The sequence below is a fragment of the Barbus barbus genome, assembly GCF_936440315.1.
Source record: "Barbus barbus genome assembly, chromosome: 30".
Lineage (NCBI taxonomy): Eukaryota > Metazoa > Chordata > Actinopteri > Cypriniformes > Cyprinidae > Barbus > Barbus barbus.
The window spans coordinates 13,951,241-13,969,366 of NC_136758.1; the positions used below are offsets into that span (position 1 = coordinate 13,951,241).

At 36.3% G+C, this 18,126-nt stretch overlaps 1 protein-coding gene across 2 annotated transcripts in view; it reads right to left on the reverse strand.

Moving 5' to 3' along the window:
• Nucleotides 1-2,395: 2,395 nt before the first annotated feature.
• The window catches only part of LOC306850378 (lipid droplet-associated hydrolase-like), a 41,973-nt gene continuing 26,242 nt past the window's right edge, over nt 2,396-18,126 (reverse strand). The window contains exons 5-7 of one of the 2 annotated variants that reach the window (XM_079385979.1): nt 16,760-17,000; nt 6,820-6,902; nt 2,396-3,662 (exon numbers count right to left, since the gene is read on the reverse strand). In XM_079385979.1, coding sequence (XP_079242105.1) covers nt 3,471-3,662; nt 6,820-6,902; nt 16,760-17,000 — 516 coding nt within the window. In that variant the 3' untranslated portion in view covers nt 2,396-3,470. The remainder of the gene's footprint in view (nt 3,663-6,819; nt 6,903-16,759; nt 17,001-18,126) is intronic. The other variant, XM_079385980.1, reaches the window with a different exon arrangement.

The window sequence follows — 18,126 nt, forward strand, 5'->3', positions numbered from 1 at the left end:
TGGAACCTGAATTACATTCTATATGCATATAGGAAATGGCCACAGTATCGGTGATGCTGTAACAAGAAAATAATTTTTTGGAAGACAAATCTCACAACAACAAATACAGTAGGCTTACATATAGTAGAAAAGATCTATTTCAAATTTATCCCTGGATCAGAGCGTATCGGATGATGTTAAGTTGGTACAAAATTGAGAGAGAGGGGAACAAAGAGTAACTATTGCCATGTCAAAACAAAACATAACAAAAACCAGGGGAAAAGAAAATGATCTATTGCAGATGATATTTGGCAGGAAAATACCAGAATATCTCTGGAACGATTCTTCATCACCACAAGAGAACCCAAACCACTCTGGAGACGTAAAACAGTAAAGCTTGTTTGCTTTGCCACAATTCAATCCACCCGGCAGGATTACTCCATTTCCTTCTATGAACTAGCCCTGCCTCCTGGTTTAAATCAAGGATAAGCAAATTAAGGGGCTTTGTCATTCTTTTTGAGAAGCCTGGAAAGGAAGATTAAAGAGACCTGGGCTTACACGGAGAGTCCCGACTCTCAGAGAGAAGGGGAAACGAATCAGCTGGAAATATTTATTCTCCGTTTGCTGAGCCGCTCGGATGCGCCAATCACTGCCAGAGCGGTCCACCTACAGGACGTCCTGGTACAGAAAGAAGACAGACTTCAAATCAACTGAACAAGTTGGTGTGGAAGGGCCACGTGGCGATGCTTGTTGAGGATCTGTGTGGTGTTGTACCAAAGCCTGTCCCACATTTCTAAGTAGCTCACCCGAAAAATGAAAATTCTGTCATCATTTAATGACCCTCAAGTGAATTTCTGAAGAACAGCTATGTTTTGACATATACTGAAAATACTTGTGCTGTTAAGCTCCAAAATGACCAAAAAAAAAAGCACCATAAGGGCCGGTTCACACACTGAAAAAACTGGTGTAGAAACCATTTTCACTTCATGAATTTCTTATAAAACTCCAATAATCATGTACAACTCTGAAAAAACATTGTTTACAGTGCAGAACCCTACTTTTTCACTGTGTTGCTTTTTAGATATATCTGTAATTGTTTTTAACGTGCTAGACTTTTGTTTTTGACATTGAGTTGCACCTCACTACTTTTTGACGTCAAGTTAAAAGTTCCAGCAAAAAATGAGTTGAAATCCTGCCTTCTTTTCCAGTAACCTATGCTGCGCCTCTGCAGTTGGATCCTATTTTTAAATGCAAAAATTCATCTCTGTAAGCAGACGCTAAAAGTATCACAAAAGTGGTCCAAGTGACTCATGCACTATATTCTAAATCTTTCGTAGCAGACTGAAATTTTGTTATTAACTCATATCAATGGGCTGTTAATCGTTTCAACAAGGTTGAGACAATGAGTTGAACTTGAGAACCCGAGGATCTGATTTGTAAACAAATCATTCAAATGATTTGTTGAAAAGATCTGACTCAAAAGAATGATTTGTACAGGAATTGGACATCACCACTTCTCTCAGGAATGCAGTGGGGAAAGTGGTGAATCTCACGCCTTTTTTTTTTGTTTTTTTTTAAATAATGATCAAAATTTTGGTATGAGGCTTCAGATTCATATGACCATTCTATGACACTTTTATGGTGCTTTTTTGTCATTTTGGAGCTTGACAGTCACAGTTCTTGTTCATTTTCATTATTTTGTCAAATTTGGAACAGGGTATGTGTCCCAAATATAAAGGAAGTCATACAGGTTTGGAACGGTGAGTAAATGATGACAGAATATTAATTTTTGGGTGAACTGTTCCTTTAAGGTCAGGAATATCAAATCAAGTCACTTTGAGCTTCAGAGTAAAATATGAGAGTTTTGATGTTTCAATACATTGACTGAGGTGGTTAGAGGACTGAATAATATTACTGGTCCCTGGGCTGTTGAGGTAAACTGTCAAAATATTTCACTTGGTAACCCCATGAAACCATGCAAGCAGAGAACAAACCTACAGCCGGCTTTTCTTATAAGGGGTCCTGCTTTGGCTCCTCCATTCACCATAAAGCAAACTCTTGGGAGGTGTCAGGAGCCAAGTTGGGGCCTAAAAAATCCAAATAGATCTCAAACTAAGAGAATAGCAGCTTTACAGGTAAAACACTATTCCAGAGTCCTGCTGATGCCATCTGGAAAATAAAAATGAGCCAGGGCTAATGTTGAGGTCCATTCATATGGAGAAAGCTCAAATATGCATAATTTTCCAGCCTTAAATGAGGGTTAGCCCGAGCTTCATTACAATTCATAATTTTGTGGTTCTACAAGGTCCCAGGTCATTGCTGACAGGACCATATTTGACCCGTGCTAGTACAGGCATTTCCTGCCATAATAATACAATTTCTCTTCAGACAGAAATCAAATCACACGTAACATGTTCTGTGTGTAAAACATTTAACTGAAAAACTTATTTACATACTAAATATTTAAAATATTTTATACATGACAATCAACATAATTTAACTTTATTAAATTAATAGAGCAATACATAGAAGTACAAATGTTACATTTGAAATTTCAACTGCAAATGAGTTTATTAACAATGTGACATTCTATGAACAGAATGAGTTTTAATCTTTTGCAGTCTAAATCATTCTCTGTGTAGTTTTTAATATGTATAGTTTTTTAACCTTCTGATGTTATTGAATAATAATTTCAATTTCCCATCAAGAGGACAATATCTTCATGCCAGATAATCATATATAAGAATTTTCGGTGACACTTTATTTTAGGGTCTCTTAAGTTGCTTATTAGCATGCATATTACTAGAATATTAGCCATTCATTAGTACTATTTAAGCACATATTAATGCCTTATTCTACATGACCTTAATCTACATCCCTAATCCTACCCAATACCTAAACTTAACAACTACCTTACTAACTATTAATAAGCAGCAAATTAGGAATTTATTGAGGAAAAAGTCGTAGTTAATAGTGAATAAGTGTTCCCCATTCTAAAGTGTTACCGAATTTTCTTCTTATGTGAGCTGTCTGGTTAAGTCAAGTTTCAAAAATGACCATGTTCCACTAAAATAAATAATTAATTGACTTGTCCTGCTCCACACCCCCTGCACATTTGTGTATTTAGAAATCACTCCCATAAACATCACAAACAGACAATTACAATGTCCACTTGACAGAAATTAGAGACTCTTGAAGTAAACTAAAGCAATACACTGCATAGTTGAGGGACAAAATACATTTACATACACATAGTTGAATCAAAATATCAGATATTTTTTATAACCATGAATATTTGGAAAATTAAATGCCACCAATACATCAGTCATACAGCATCATTGTGAAGTGTTTTGTGACAAGCTTGATGCTTTGCCATGCAAATAGATAATACGTCCAAAAATATTGGTTGCATTAAAAAAACTCACACAGGGGGCTCAGTTCGAATATTTGGCTGGTAGATGTTAAAAAGGAATAAAATGTTAATTTGGCAGTCAGAGCGTCCTCAAGTCATCAAAGATCCACTCTGCCGTCATGTTAGCCATTTCCTCCCCTGCATCCAGGACAAACGCATGCCGGATGCCCCTCTTACACAGACGAATGTCCCCTTCAGGGAAGTCTTTTCTGATATCATGGTAATACTGCACAGGGCACCAGTGATCCGTGGCTCCATAGTAAAAAATAAGCTGACAGAAGAAAACAAAATCAGTAGAGCCAATTAAGACATTAACATGATTTGGGTTTGTTCTCATACTGTATGTGGGATTCACCACTATGACCATGTATCATGATGAGAACAAAACTAAAACAATAAATACATCATAAGGCTTTTCTGTTTTTCTGACAGCCACTTTAGTGAGAACTAGTACCTTTATGTCACTGCTTGATAAAAACCTCATCTTTCACTTTAAAGGTACAATCTGTGATGTTAGAATAACAAAAGTAGCAAGCCTCCTATTTGATTTACATAGGAACTTAGACCACCACTGGAGTCTGCAGTATGCTGCTACTTCATATTCCTCAGCAGACCTCAAGATGTCAGAAGTAACTAGAAGTTACAAATTATGAATGACGTCATAATTTGAAGCTCTAAAACATTTTTTCTTTATGTAAAACAGTTTAAACTATGGATGTCAATTAAAACATTTATTGAAATAAATTATATTATATACTAATCCCAAATAATTGCATAAATCAGTATTTGTTGAGAAAAGTCATAAGGGTCAAATTTCCAATATTGAGATTTATACATGAATAAATAAGCTTTCCACTGATGTATGGTTAGGATAGGACAATATTTGACTGAGATGCAACTATTTGAAAATCTGGAATCTGAGGGTGCAAAAAAAATAATAATCTAAATATCGAGAAAAATCAACTTTTTTAACAACCTTTAAAGTTGTCCAAATGAAGTTCTTAGCCATGTACATTACTAATCAATTTGAATATATTTACAGTAGGAAATTTACAAAATATCTTCATGGAACATGATCTTTCCTTAATATCCTAATGATTTTTGACATAAAAGAAAAATGTATAATTTTGATCTATACAATGTATTTTTGGGTATTGCTAATATACCCGTGCTGCTTATGACTGGTTTTGTGATCCAGGATCTCATATCATTATTTGTACTAATTAAGGCAATAAATTGACAGCTCTAATCAAGATGTAATCAGTCACATCTTTGGCAGATAAAATTCATCATGTGCCGTAAATCTATAAAGCAGAATAACTTAATAAATCATATAGAAAGTCTTTAACAAAGGCGAGGCACACTGAGAACTTCACAGAGGATCCAAATGGGAAAACAATCAAGATTGTGTTTCAATAAAACAAAATTTAAGAAAGATTGACATTAAATCCACTATGTCCACCACGTCCCCTCGGACACCAGTGTGGACACTTGAAGGGTATTTCCTTCAGTCAGGCTGCAGTAACCTCGGCCGATCGGTGCCAATAACATCAATGCGAAAGGAAAAACCACCCGTGCAGATTTCTAAAGGCTATTTATTGGTGAGACCTCGAGAGCCGTACACAATAGAAAGATCAAATTCTCTTGTCAACTGCTTTGCATGATTTCTCTGACAAACTGCATAATGTTTGTCCTTTGCCGACTGTACCAGTTAATCGTGATGGGTTCTACATCTGTTGGGCTGATCGATTTCACCACAGCCCATAAATCTAATAGAGGAGTCAGATGCATGTGGTTTAAGGCTGAGAGGGGTTTAAACATATGACCTCCTGTCTTCACCTTCAGCTTTTTTGGAAGAAAATTATTCTAGCATCGTTATTGGCAAGCAAGACGGACTGCGAAGCCGATACCAAAAAACGCCACATACTCTAACACCCATACAGACAATGGTAGTCAGAGAAATGGAAGAGCTTCCTTCCTCTGTGGAGTTATGGGTGGGATGCACAGATCAGACCGGGAAAAATGTGACCGGTTTCCAGGCTCAAGGGATTTTCTGAAGCTTTGATGAGGAATTTCTTTGAGTCGAGGTGCTATGTGTAACAGAAGATGCAGGCCTCGAATATGCGACTCTTAAGAGCAGTGAAGATATCACCTATTTAACCGATGACAGATATAGACCATCAGCAGCCCCGTCCTCCTCCCTCGGCATATGTAAGCAGCCTATGCTTTGCATCACACCGTGGTATTGAAAGGTACATATGGTTCTTCCGCCCATGCATCCGTTGAGAAAACAGAAGGGTGGGTTGGAGGAACGTGCTTTGAAATCTGATATTGTTGGTTATCAGCTCTCTGAGGGTGAGTCAGCGTGGGCTTCATCTGCGTCTAACATGTTTAGAAGCTTCCCAAATCTCTTTGATCAGCACCGTTAATATGTAGGAAATTAAGGAAAGCTGCGTCATCTCATTGTTTCAGTAAAAACATATACCCATGCATGCGGAACATCGCTGTTGGCAAGTTACTTCTGTAATTTGATGAATTTATAACAGTCCTCTTCTAGTTATGCATCAACATTTTGGCAACAAGAAAAATGGCCAAAAATATGAACAAAAACCTCTACTTTAACAAAAACAAAAATGTGCAATTACAGTTAATGAGATACATCATTTTAGGCATGCACAACACAACAAATCTATAACATACTGATTATCATATTGATTATCAATATCAAATCAATAACAGTCAATTGATCATATTTAATTGTGCAGTCATACAATGCTCACTTTAAGAGAATTTTTAAAAACAATAATAAATGTGATTTTTAGCAAATCTCAAAATAAATATCCATTTTAATACTGTACATTATGATGCCTAAATTCACTTGTAGGATTTTTAATAACTGCTTTTAGTCTTTTAATTGTTTTTATTCAGACAAAATAGTATAAAATAGTATTACTGGCAAATATTAGCTACAGAGTTTGCTATCCCCACCTAATTCTAATATTTATGTTAAATATAATGCACATTTTAATGTATTTCCAGAAGGGACACTGGATGTGTACACGGACTGATTAATAAAGAGACCACACTTGTTTGCCATATAGAGACAGTGATAGTCTAATGCAACATCTCATGTAATGCACTTAAGGATACAGATGTTCTTGTATTAGATACAAATCAGTTCAAGACTGTTTGGAGTTTGTTGTCAAGTCAATTGATACATTTTGACAGTTATTTCTATACTGTCAACAACATTTCAAATATAGTTTTTTCCTTCCTACGTGAAGAAACCAGTTCACTTTAAAAGATATCTTCAAAATATTAATATAATTGTTTGTTATTCCAAACAAAGGCTAATTTAGAATTAGTGTTTTTATTTTATTTGATTTACTTCACTCATATTTACTGTTCAAATGTTGTGTGATCATTACCTTGCTGAGGTGTTGACATACAGTTGCGTTGTCCCTTTCTACAACCAGTCTCATTTCTTGGCTTCCCATGTACATACCGTTGGCTGCAGAGACAACAACAGAGACAAACATGTAGATTAGTATGTTACAAAACTATAATAAATCAGGTAGTGCAAACATAACTTAGTAAACATTTGCATAACACATCAGCCTCTGCAGGTTTACTAAACACAATCAGAATGAAACACGTCCAGAAACACTGCCACAACCTCAAAGGCCAGCGCTTGTACAAACACAGAAACAGCAACCAGATCATGAGGATTACATCTGTTCCCGTTCACATTTACTGGATGTACAATCCTACTAAATGTTTAATGGTGTGCAGTGATGTCATTGTTTTCACATTTCGATTCTGTGTGTTGAAATGATTTGTGTCGTTTGTGAATATTTCATACTGTGATACACATATCTTTTTTGCATTTTTATATTAATTAACATCTCAGCAGGAGTGAGGAGAAGTACATAGAAATTTTAGCTTATATATATTTCTGTCACTCTAATCTTGATTCATTCATTCAAACCTTAAAAAAAAAAAAAATAAACATAAGTGCTGTCAAACGCTTAGTCACGATTAATCGCATCCAAAATAAAAGTCTTTGTTTACATAATATGTGTGTGTGTACTGTGTATATTTATTATGTATATATAAATAAATATATACATGCATGTGTTTAAGAAAAATATGTTCCATTTATATATTAAATATATTTATATATGATATAAATGAATATAAATATATACATGTAAATATTTTCAAAATATATACTGTATGTGTGTCTCTTTATATATACATAATAAATATACACAGAACAAACACATATATTATGTAAACAAAAACTTTATTTTGATCGCGATTAATCGTTTGACAGCACTTATAAACACACACACACACACACACACACACACACACACACACACACACACACACACACATATATATTAGGGGTGTAACGAGACATGCATTCGTACCAAACCGTCACGGTACGGACATATTGGTTCGTGAATGAGGCCTTACAACAAATACAGGCAATTCACCCTCAATCTAGAAGGGGGCGCCCGCAGTAATGCAAGGCTGTTTGATAATCGCCAGCAGAAGAACGAATGCCATGTTGCGCACTTGATAACAAAGCCCACTAGACAGTGACCATGTGCTGATTCTGAACGCGTTTCTCACTGACAAATGATAAATTAGTATAAAGGCTTGCGCACTCAACTGTTCACGAAATGGAGCTTTGTGCTCGTGTATCCTACCTCTCTCATTTGGCACAAATCCAAATATTCCATAATATTTCCATATTTGCGATGTATCTGAATACAAAACTTATTTAAATTATAGACTTTGTACTTCAGTCACATTCCAACGGTAACACAGAGGCAGGCACGCTGATGTTTGGTTCACTGTATTTTATTTTGATACCAACTGCGCTGTCAAGTTAGCAATGCTGGAAGTTATGTTTTGTGTGTGTGTGTGTGTGCGCGCTCTGGTGCGATCACTTCAACCGTTTCCTTATACCAGCAGAATCAACTTAAAACTCTCCCGTCATTTATTGTCTTATTAATAATGCATCACTGTAAAAAGTCTACTTTTATTTGTGTACATTCACAATGGAAAAAAAACATTGTGCTTTTGTAAAATAAAGAAAACAAATAGGATGTCGCTTTCTGACAATTGAGTTTCCTTTGTGAACAAATTAAGCATGTCACAAAAATGAACAAACTCAGCATAGCATAGTCTATATAGGCTACGTTACGTGTCGCACAGTTTTGATCCCCTTGTTTATTTGTTTACTAAATCAAATATATTTCAAGTATTTATTTCTTGTATGTATATATGTACTGCAGATTTTATAACATTATAATTTAATATAATATTTAGTATTTTCACATCTAGGTGGAAAAAATAGTAATTTGTACTACTGTCTGTGCAAAATGACTGAAAAGAAACCTAGTAGATTTGTTGTTTTTTCTTGTTGTACCGAAATCATATCGAACCGTGACCCTGTAAATATGCAGAAACTACTTTTTTTTTAATCAGCAGAACTACTGTCATGCTGCTAAAAATGGAAGTTAAATTAGTAGCATTGCTACTTTTAGTTAGTTAAATAAAACTACTCCACACTCAGCAGTCTGAACATCACAGAACACTTTCACACACACTCACACACACACGCGCTCAAAATCTTAAGATTCGCTTGACCTTGATGACCTTGGCAGCTATTCAGAGAGACTGATCCTGATCTCGTGCAGACTAAACGTTTGGCCAAGAGATGTGTTAATATCCTTTCTCATCAGGACATTCCTCACAGTGATGATTGTTCAGCCTCAGACTGTGGAGGAAGTGCGTACATGTGTGTGTGTGTGTGTGCGTGGGTACATTAAGAAAGCATGTGTGTGCTGTATGTGTGTAAGAGAAAAACTCCTCAAATGACTTGCTTCCACTGAGTGAAGAGGAAGTGTGGGTATGATCACACATCCGCATGGCTTTAATGCTATAATATTAATCATGGCCTGCGTACTATATCATCCAGTACTGTTAACACATTTCACAAGACTGAGAGCTACATACTAAAAAGGGGGAACGAAAGGAGAGTAATCAATTTTATCCCTTTCTCAATGCAGAAAAACATGGAAAAAATGTTTAAAAAAAATTAAAAGTTACGCCATGTTTCAATAGAAAGTTCATTCTTAATGTTTGCTCCTTCTGAGTTTAATTCAGCACTATATTTTACAGAGGAAATGATTTTTGGAAATGGGGAAAACTGAATGAAAGCCTTCTGTGCAGAAAACTAAGGGGTTTTCCACATTTCATTAGTGGTGGTTTCAAAAAGAATCCTAGGTCTGAATATGCCGATTTCCCTACTAAATAGTATGCATTAAATTACTCGAGATCCAAAGTATTCATAAAAGAATGAAAATACCCAGATCACATACTTCTTCTGCCAAAACTTTACTGTCCCAAGAGGCATGGATATGCTGAACAACAGTGACACAGCTGATATTATAGGTCACATACATGCATAAAGAACATTCTTTATTATTGGTCAAGAAGTTACATAAAAGCAGAGTACATACTCTGACATGTATGATGTATGATACCAAAGGAGGTGAGCTGCTACTACATTATTAACAATTTTCCACCTGGTGGACAATAAAACAAGAGAAAAAAATCCCATTGATAGAGGTAACGAGCCATATCTGTAGACTAGAATATCAAAGCTTGGAGCCAAAACAGAGTGTGCCAGTCATATTTCAAAGAACTGTGTAAGAGAGACTCGTGGCAGAATGTGTCCTTTATTCCCAGCATCAGAGAGATTTCAGAGTCACTTATGTGTTTGGGTTGGCTGCTGTTTGCTTCTAAATAAATGTTAAAGTTACATGTAAACTTTCCTCTGCATTTTGATGTGTGCTAAAGGGAGACATAAGTCATGTGAAATGAGGTGCAAACAAATATTTACCATAGAACACAATGAACTTATTGAACACTCACTAAGATATCTACTTTTATTACACTAAACACATCACAAACAACATCTCCACCCACTGAGGTAAACTGGATCAGAGGATGTTTAAACTAGAGGGTTTACAGAAGAGTAAAGTTCACTGCGTTTCCACTACTTTACCCTGTGATTCAAATACAAGAAGCTTTGACTGCAGGCAAATAATCAGCGTGTTGTTGAATCATGCTAATCTGCGATAACTACAATCACTGCAGTTTAAGTCTCAATTACATATCATATATTTAAATAAGAACACATTTCTGGTATTTTCTGGTCCTTTAAGAGTTTGATTCACCTTATTTTAAAAATTCTCAAACTGAAAAGGTATTTATTTATTTGGTGGCACTTTAGTATAGGGACCAGTTCTTACTATTAGTTGCTAATTAGCATGCCTATTAATAATATATTGGCTGTTTATTATAAAGCATTTATTCTACATGACCATATTCTATATCCCTAATCATACCCAATACCTAAACTTAACAAACTATTAATAAGCAGCAAATTTTGGAGTTAATTGAGGCAAAAGTCATAGTTAATGGTTTATTAATAGTGAGAACTGGACCTTAAAATAAAGTGCGACCATTTATTTTTAATGAAGCCTGGATGGTTGAAAATACATAAAATAAGACAGAAACATTGCATATTATTTGTGAAAAAGAAAGAAAGAAAGAAAGAAAGAAAGAAAGAAAGAAAGAAAAAGGATGGATGGTTGAAAATACAGAAAATAAGTTAAGACATAAATGTTGTATACTATTTGTGATAAAAAAAAACTAATTAAACATATTTATTTTATTAATATTCAGGTGGGCAGATTACAAAAAACATGAGTGCAAATGGAGAGTGGAATTAAACTAAACATTATTAAGACATTATTATTTAATATTTAGAATTTTAAAATAATATTTCTCAACCCTGTGAAATTATTTGTAGGACAAATAATCATCAGACCAAATTTCATAAATGTTACAGGCCTTTGATTTGGAGTGGGGGGCAAAACAAAACACTTTTTTTTTCTTCTTTTTTTTTTACCAGGGGTCCACTTCAAAATATTGATTATTTAAATTCAATTGTTGTAAGCCCATTTTCAAATAACAAACTTTATGCAGGTAATGTAGGACTAGGAGGAAAATCCCATGAACGAGGAGAAGGTAAGGGAAAAAATAGGGTGTGCCAGTCTTGGGGCAGGGATCTGCGAGACATCCCCTGTTCCATCTCACTTATCTCCAGTGGGGTATCGGGCTGGGGGGTTTGGCAGGGCACAGCATTCCAGTCAATTTTACACATCCTCACACATGCACCTAGTTAACAATTGACTGGAGAGGTAGAAATGAGGAATACGTGCAAAAAACGCAGACACAGACACACAAAGACGCACGTGGCGATATTTCATTGTCTCCTGTGAGTGTCCTGCCATGGGTGCCTCCACGTGGCAATGCACAAAAACAAAATGGGTATTTGAACATAATGTGTTCAATGTGGACTTTCTACATCAATATCAAGATTTTCTTTTAATATTAGTTTTAAATAATTAAATAGTACATTTCTGTTGAAATTGCCATGTCAGCTAACCATATGCACAGTGAAAGTGATCAAGCTGATTATAATTCATAATTGAGCCAAATGTTCAACTACTAATCAAAGTAAACATCTAACCTTCATAGTTTTATACAAGAAAATCAACCGTAAAACACTGTAGTGATTCAAGGAGCAGAAGGAGCCTCACAAACAAACAAAAGCTTTTAAATGTTTCATCCTGTTCAGTTCAAGATACAGATGGGAACAAAGAGTTTTCTTCTTCCACTGTGCATAATGTGCCTTTTTACTCTTTGCATTTGCTTTAAATTGCCCTGTTGATATTTATTTTACACCACACACTCCTTTATTGGTTCTAAAACCATCTATTTACTTCTTTCCGACAAGTCGCTTTGCATTAGTAACACAAACAAGACAAGTTCATGATGGCACAATTGTCCACGGATACAGAAAGTACAGTGTATTATCCAGTTTCTCAGCCGTTTACACTGACCACAGAATCACAATGTGCTTCTCTTTATTCTATTTGCCTTTAAAAGAGCTAAGCGAATGTGACAATTATATTCTCCCTTCCAATTCAATAACACATGTCGTAATAGAAAGCCACATCAACTGAAATACAATACAGGTTTCATTTTCGTTACTTTAAAAAGAGCACAAGGTGGGTGGCCGTGATCCATTGCACCTCAAGTAAAGTCACACAGAGCAGAAATTTAGGAGAGTTACATTAACAAACAAACCTTGCATTATCATCCGTCATCACTTTTTCATTCATACCCCTAATGAACAGGATATTCCTATTCGGCCTTTTGGGGTGGCTTGTGTTTTCTTTTTTCATGATATATCACACCTGATGACCAAGTTGTGAAATTAACTATAACTACTGTACTAACTACTGCTAGAGAAACTACAATTTCAGCATGGCTCTATTATTAGGGAAGGTCAACCGTTCAGCCATATATCAAAAACCACAATGAGAAAATGACTGTTACGTACTGGATGAGGGAGAAAATTCACATTTTTAGGGGATTTTTACTGCCCTCTGGGCTAACACAAGATTTGCAGATGTGGTTTTTGGATCTCAAGTAAAATAATAATATAAAAATAATATAAATGACTAGCCCATGGACACAATGTCATAAAATTACAAACCTTTAATACCAGGCAGCACAGCGCTCTACGAAGTGTGGGAAATCAGGAATCTATGTATTCAGCTTCGACATGATCAAATCCTGACACTCCATTGTATTATATAATGGTTTTCAAATGGAGTAAATGATGAATGTCACAATCCTAAGTCCTTGAAACCTTCAACAGATAATGAAATCAAACATCATGTTCTCATCATATCTATGATTATTACAGACAATAACACAACAGATGACATTTAGTTCTTCATTAAATCTCAAGATAATCAAAATTAACCAAATACAATGCAATTTAACTCTAGCACTTAAAACAGATGCAACAAACTTGCACAAGTGTACATAAAAATGGATATTTCCAATCCAAAAGAGGTCTTATCATGTGGATCGGCTTGTTTTAAGATTTAAAAGATGATCCTGTTTTTGTTTTTGTAAAACTGTTACAGTAAGTATCTCAAAGATGCCTGGCATCACATTGAGCACCGCATCTTTCTATTGTGTCCTGCTCCATCTAATGGTGATGTGCAGGCAAATACTAGAATAGCTTTCATGGACATGGTGACTAAATTGTTTTAAGACTACTTCTTGGTATGGTTGTAGGATGATGTACTGTTTTTGTTTGTCTGGTAATGCAAAATGGTCCGCATGAGTGTTTCACAAGGTCATAAAATAAGAACATCTGCAAGGAAATAGACTGATCACTGTAAAACATGGTAGAGCATTATTTTTTATCATGTCTGACCTCATAAATGTCACATGGCTACTGCCAAGAGGCTTATAAGGACCTAAAAATAAAAAATTCTGTCTTTACTCACCTTCATGTCATTCCAAACCTGTATGCCATTATTTATTCTACAAAACACAAAAGGGGATTTTTTAAACAATGTTGGTAAACAAACAGTCTTGGACATACAGGTTTGGAACAACATGAGGCTGAGTAAATGATAACAGGCTTTTCAATTTTGAGACTTTCCCATTGTGTTTTGACCGTCAATAAGGAACAAAAACTACAGGAAGAAACAATAAGTGATCAACAGCCAAGTCATTTTGTGTTTTGTTCCGTTAGAATTCTACCAATATAAAGGTGTTCCACATACTGGCCGACTTTCCAAGCAGAAACAGGTGGCCGGAGGAGGAAGTGAATATGACTCAAAAGTAAGGTGGCAGATTAGAAGTTCAGGAGTTTAGCCTCTAGGTTCCAAAATCAGGTCGACGTTAACTTTGTTCCGCTCTAACAGGAAAGGAAGCCACTTGCCGCTACGCTCTGTTTTCCCGCTTTCCCAGGTGAGTCAAATTAAGATCGGAACAGCAAAAAGAACTAAAGACAGAGGAGTTTAACCTGCGTCTCCAAAGATGGTGGGTCAAATCTCTCGGTTCTCATAAATTAGGCCAACAGAAGCCTGGATAGAAAAGTGCAAGAGTGTTCAATCGTAAAAAACATGTCATGAGAACTGGCATAAGTGGTTAGGTGAGTGAAAACAGAAGCTGTGTGGAGTGTTGCAGTCTACTGAAAGGATAAAGCATATTAGAGACCGTTACATAGCCGATTTCCCTACGGATTTGCAAGCAGACATGCCTCGTTGACGTTTATGCTCCTAGATGCAGAACCTTGATGTCTGCATGACAGACTTTGTATGCATGCTCCACATGCAGTTAACATCAAAATATCAACATTCTCAGTTTCAAGGAAAGGGATTTCTGAGCAAATAAATCCTTAAATGTGCCCAGGAAGTTCCAGCTAATAGCAACATGCTTTCTTAATTAAGTCTGTCAACTCGCCATTAATTACGGATGTAATACAAGACAGAGAGTCAGTGCAGCTTTTCGTATGCAGCCACAGGCCAGCACTCAATGGTACAAAAGGCACGCATGCACATGTGTACATACAGGACCACCTGGCCTTTTCAATGAATAACAAGAGATTAAACTTCCTCGCAGCAAAGTATTTCAACATTTGTTGGTATTTAATAAGGAACAGGGAAAAAAGTTGAACGTTTGAACACTTGAACATTTTGTTCAGATGAAAAAAAAAACCTAAATCCATTCCAATTGACACTACATGAGAAGTGCTAATGATTAAAAGCCTGCTTACAAGCGCTGTCAGGAGCAAACCTCCAACTCCCTCCACAACATAGGGAGAGAAAAAGAGAAAAGAACCTAAAGGTAGAACTGCCTGACAGACAGCATTAAAAAAGGAGAAAAGAAGGCGAGAGAACTGGTTCTTCAGAGCGACTAGAGAGTGGAGCTCACACTAATGCCTCTGGGCTCTACTGAGGCCTCTTTGGCAGAGACTCTCTGGCCATCACAACATCCATCACTCTCCTCCCAAGACAGACAGGGAAAACACTCAGCCTTTCACCTAGAGAGAGACTGCGTTAGCAGTCCGTTCGCTTGCTGGAGAGGCCTCTTAATTACTCCTACTCACAACACTTCATCTACACCATTAGTTCATGTACCAAAAACCCTGGAGATTAAATATGAGTTATGATAAATAAAACTTTATTCAAAACCATGTGAGACAACACTCTCTTGGCTGCCACTCAAATATTATTTGCATTTTCCCCATCTTCGGCCTTGACTTTTATCTGAACTAAATCGGCCGAATCATCTTTGAAGTAGTGATATACTTCTTATCGTCCGATGAAAAGAAAGAGAAACGCATCTGAGCAGTCGGGGTTTGGAGTTATGCCAGCATGTGAACTTTTGAAAGGTTTCAGCACCTCATTGAAAGGAGGATTAGATCTTTGGAGCAGAGTGCAAACTTAGAGAGATGGAAATGGAGAAGTGAGGGACATCACTGAGGTGAAAAGAAAGGTTGTGTGAGAGTTACACTTTAGCGGAATATTAAAGATGCTGCACTAGATTATCACATGCTGAGATGCACCCTGACAACAAGAAATCATCACTACTGCCAGCTGATATTTCTGGGCCAAAAAACACATTATAATGAACCTTTTGTCATTTGTCTGACACACGAGACAATACACTTATTACAGGAATAGTTCTCCATATAAAGCACCTTGCTCAAGAGCAAAATGGTGACATAAAGGCCTAAACAGTATCTTGTGTACTTTTTCAACATTTTACTTTGGTGACTGAGAGGGCCAGCATCCAAATTCATTTCAGATAATGGATTAAAGTGATAAAACAAATGTGTGTCAAAATGGGAAATGTGTCAAAATATGTTAAAACAAGCTAACAGTACTACATTGTTATGTAGCTGACTAATTAATTAATGAATTAATTAAATAAACAAACACACAAGGGCTAGAAGAACCAGGACAATTAAACAACCTATATTTGGTTATTTATTTACCAGTCAATAATTTTTTGGTAGATAAAAACGGTCCATTTTAAAACCATTTTAAACATTTACCCGTATTTTATTTTTATTCTCTCAATATTTAATTTTGAAAAGCAATTATGTTGCTTATCAATGACCTTATTAGCTATCATTTCAGTGTAATAAATATAATGGTATAAATGTATATAAACTGTGTGTACGTGTGTGTGTGTGTGTGTGTGTGTGTGTGTGTGTATACACATGCACACACACACACACACACACACACTTCCATAAATAATTTATATATATATTTTAAAAACTGAATGAATGAATGAATGAAAAAGATTGATTATTCATTAAATTACACCACCCAACACACATTAAAATGGATTTCTGGAGCTTGAATATTGAAACAACAAAGTAAAACGTTTACTCACCTGCACAGTCTACATTGATCAGGCTGACGGTGGCTGGGATGATGGAGGTGTCCACTGCATATAAATTCCTAAGAGCCAGACGCACTATGCTGACCTTCAGCCTCTCTGGAAGGAGGGAGAGCAGGAAGATGGGCAAATAGAAGGCGTATCGCAGCCGGCAGAGCACAGGGGTCATGACCTTGCCTTGAGGGCTGCAGGCCATGCGCTCAATAGTGGGGAAGAGCATCACCGCCTTCACAACCTGAGGATGACAAGTACAGATGGATTTTAGAGATTTTAGAGACAAATGTTGGTCAGGAAAACTCTGCTTTCTCTAGAACCATCTACTTTCGGTCAAAGTAGTTGACACTTTGGTTAAGTAACCAACACTTAAGAAAAACAAGACCAGCAGAGCAATGTGTGACTTACTGAGATGCAACGCATAATATTTATGACAGCAATGCGAACAGTTTTAATCATAACAAATGACATGCCTTAATTTCAATGCTTAAGAGTTATCAAACTGAAAAATGACATCTGTGTTCTCACTATATTATGAAATCGATAGGAGAGACAAGGGAAGGAGGGAACAGAGAGGAGAGAGAGACTTCCAGAAACAGGAAACACCTGCCTCTGTTTGGCCATTGAGTAGAAGGCAGCTAGACTCATTCAGTGAGTAAGACAGAGTGGATGTGCTTCATCTATCTCTACAATTCTTTTCAGTTGCAGCCAAGTATTTTTCAATGAAACTAAACAGTGCAATATCTTCAATTCTCTTGTGTAAAATATGTGATAGCCAGCACATTTCTTTGTCAGCAGTGCCAAATGCAATCTATTCAGCTTCAAACCACTAAACTTCAAACTCAGCTAGTTCTGCGATCCTGAAAGAGTGCTGGTTTCATCACGCCCCGGCAACAGGCGAACAGGCAAAGTTCTGCTGCCGCTGAATTTATCATCCGAATGGGCCTTAAGGAACTGAAAAATATCTATTGCTGTCAGTGGAAAAGATATCAAACCCCCAATGGATGAGAGATTCACAATCCAGAGTCCCTCTGTAGTAACAATTACAATACAAACCATCAAATGAGTGGAGATTAAATTAGTTGCACTGCTTACGTGTGAAGAAATAATCTAATTTCTTCAATATACAAAGTACTCAACTATAAACTATATTTTTTGGAGTGAATGTGAACGGTTCTTGAGGTGTAAAACCATTATGCTAGGCGTTCTGGGTGGTTGCCAAGTCTCTACTATGCAGTTGCTCATATTTTCTGAACAATTGTTAGCACATTGCTATGTGTTTGCTGCCACGTTCTAAGCAGCTGTAAGCGCATTACAATGCAGCTGATAGTGTATTTAAAGCCACTTGCATCTTACTGTATGGTTGC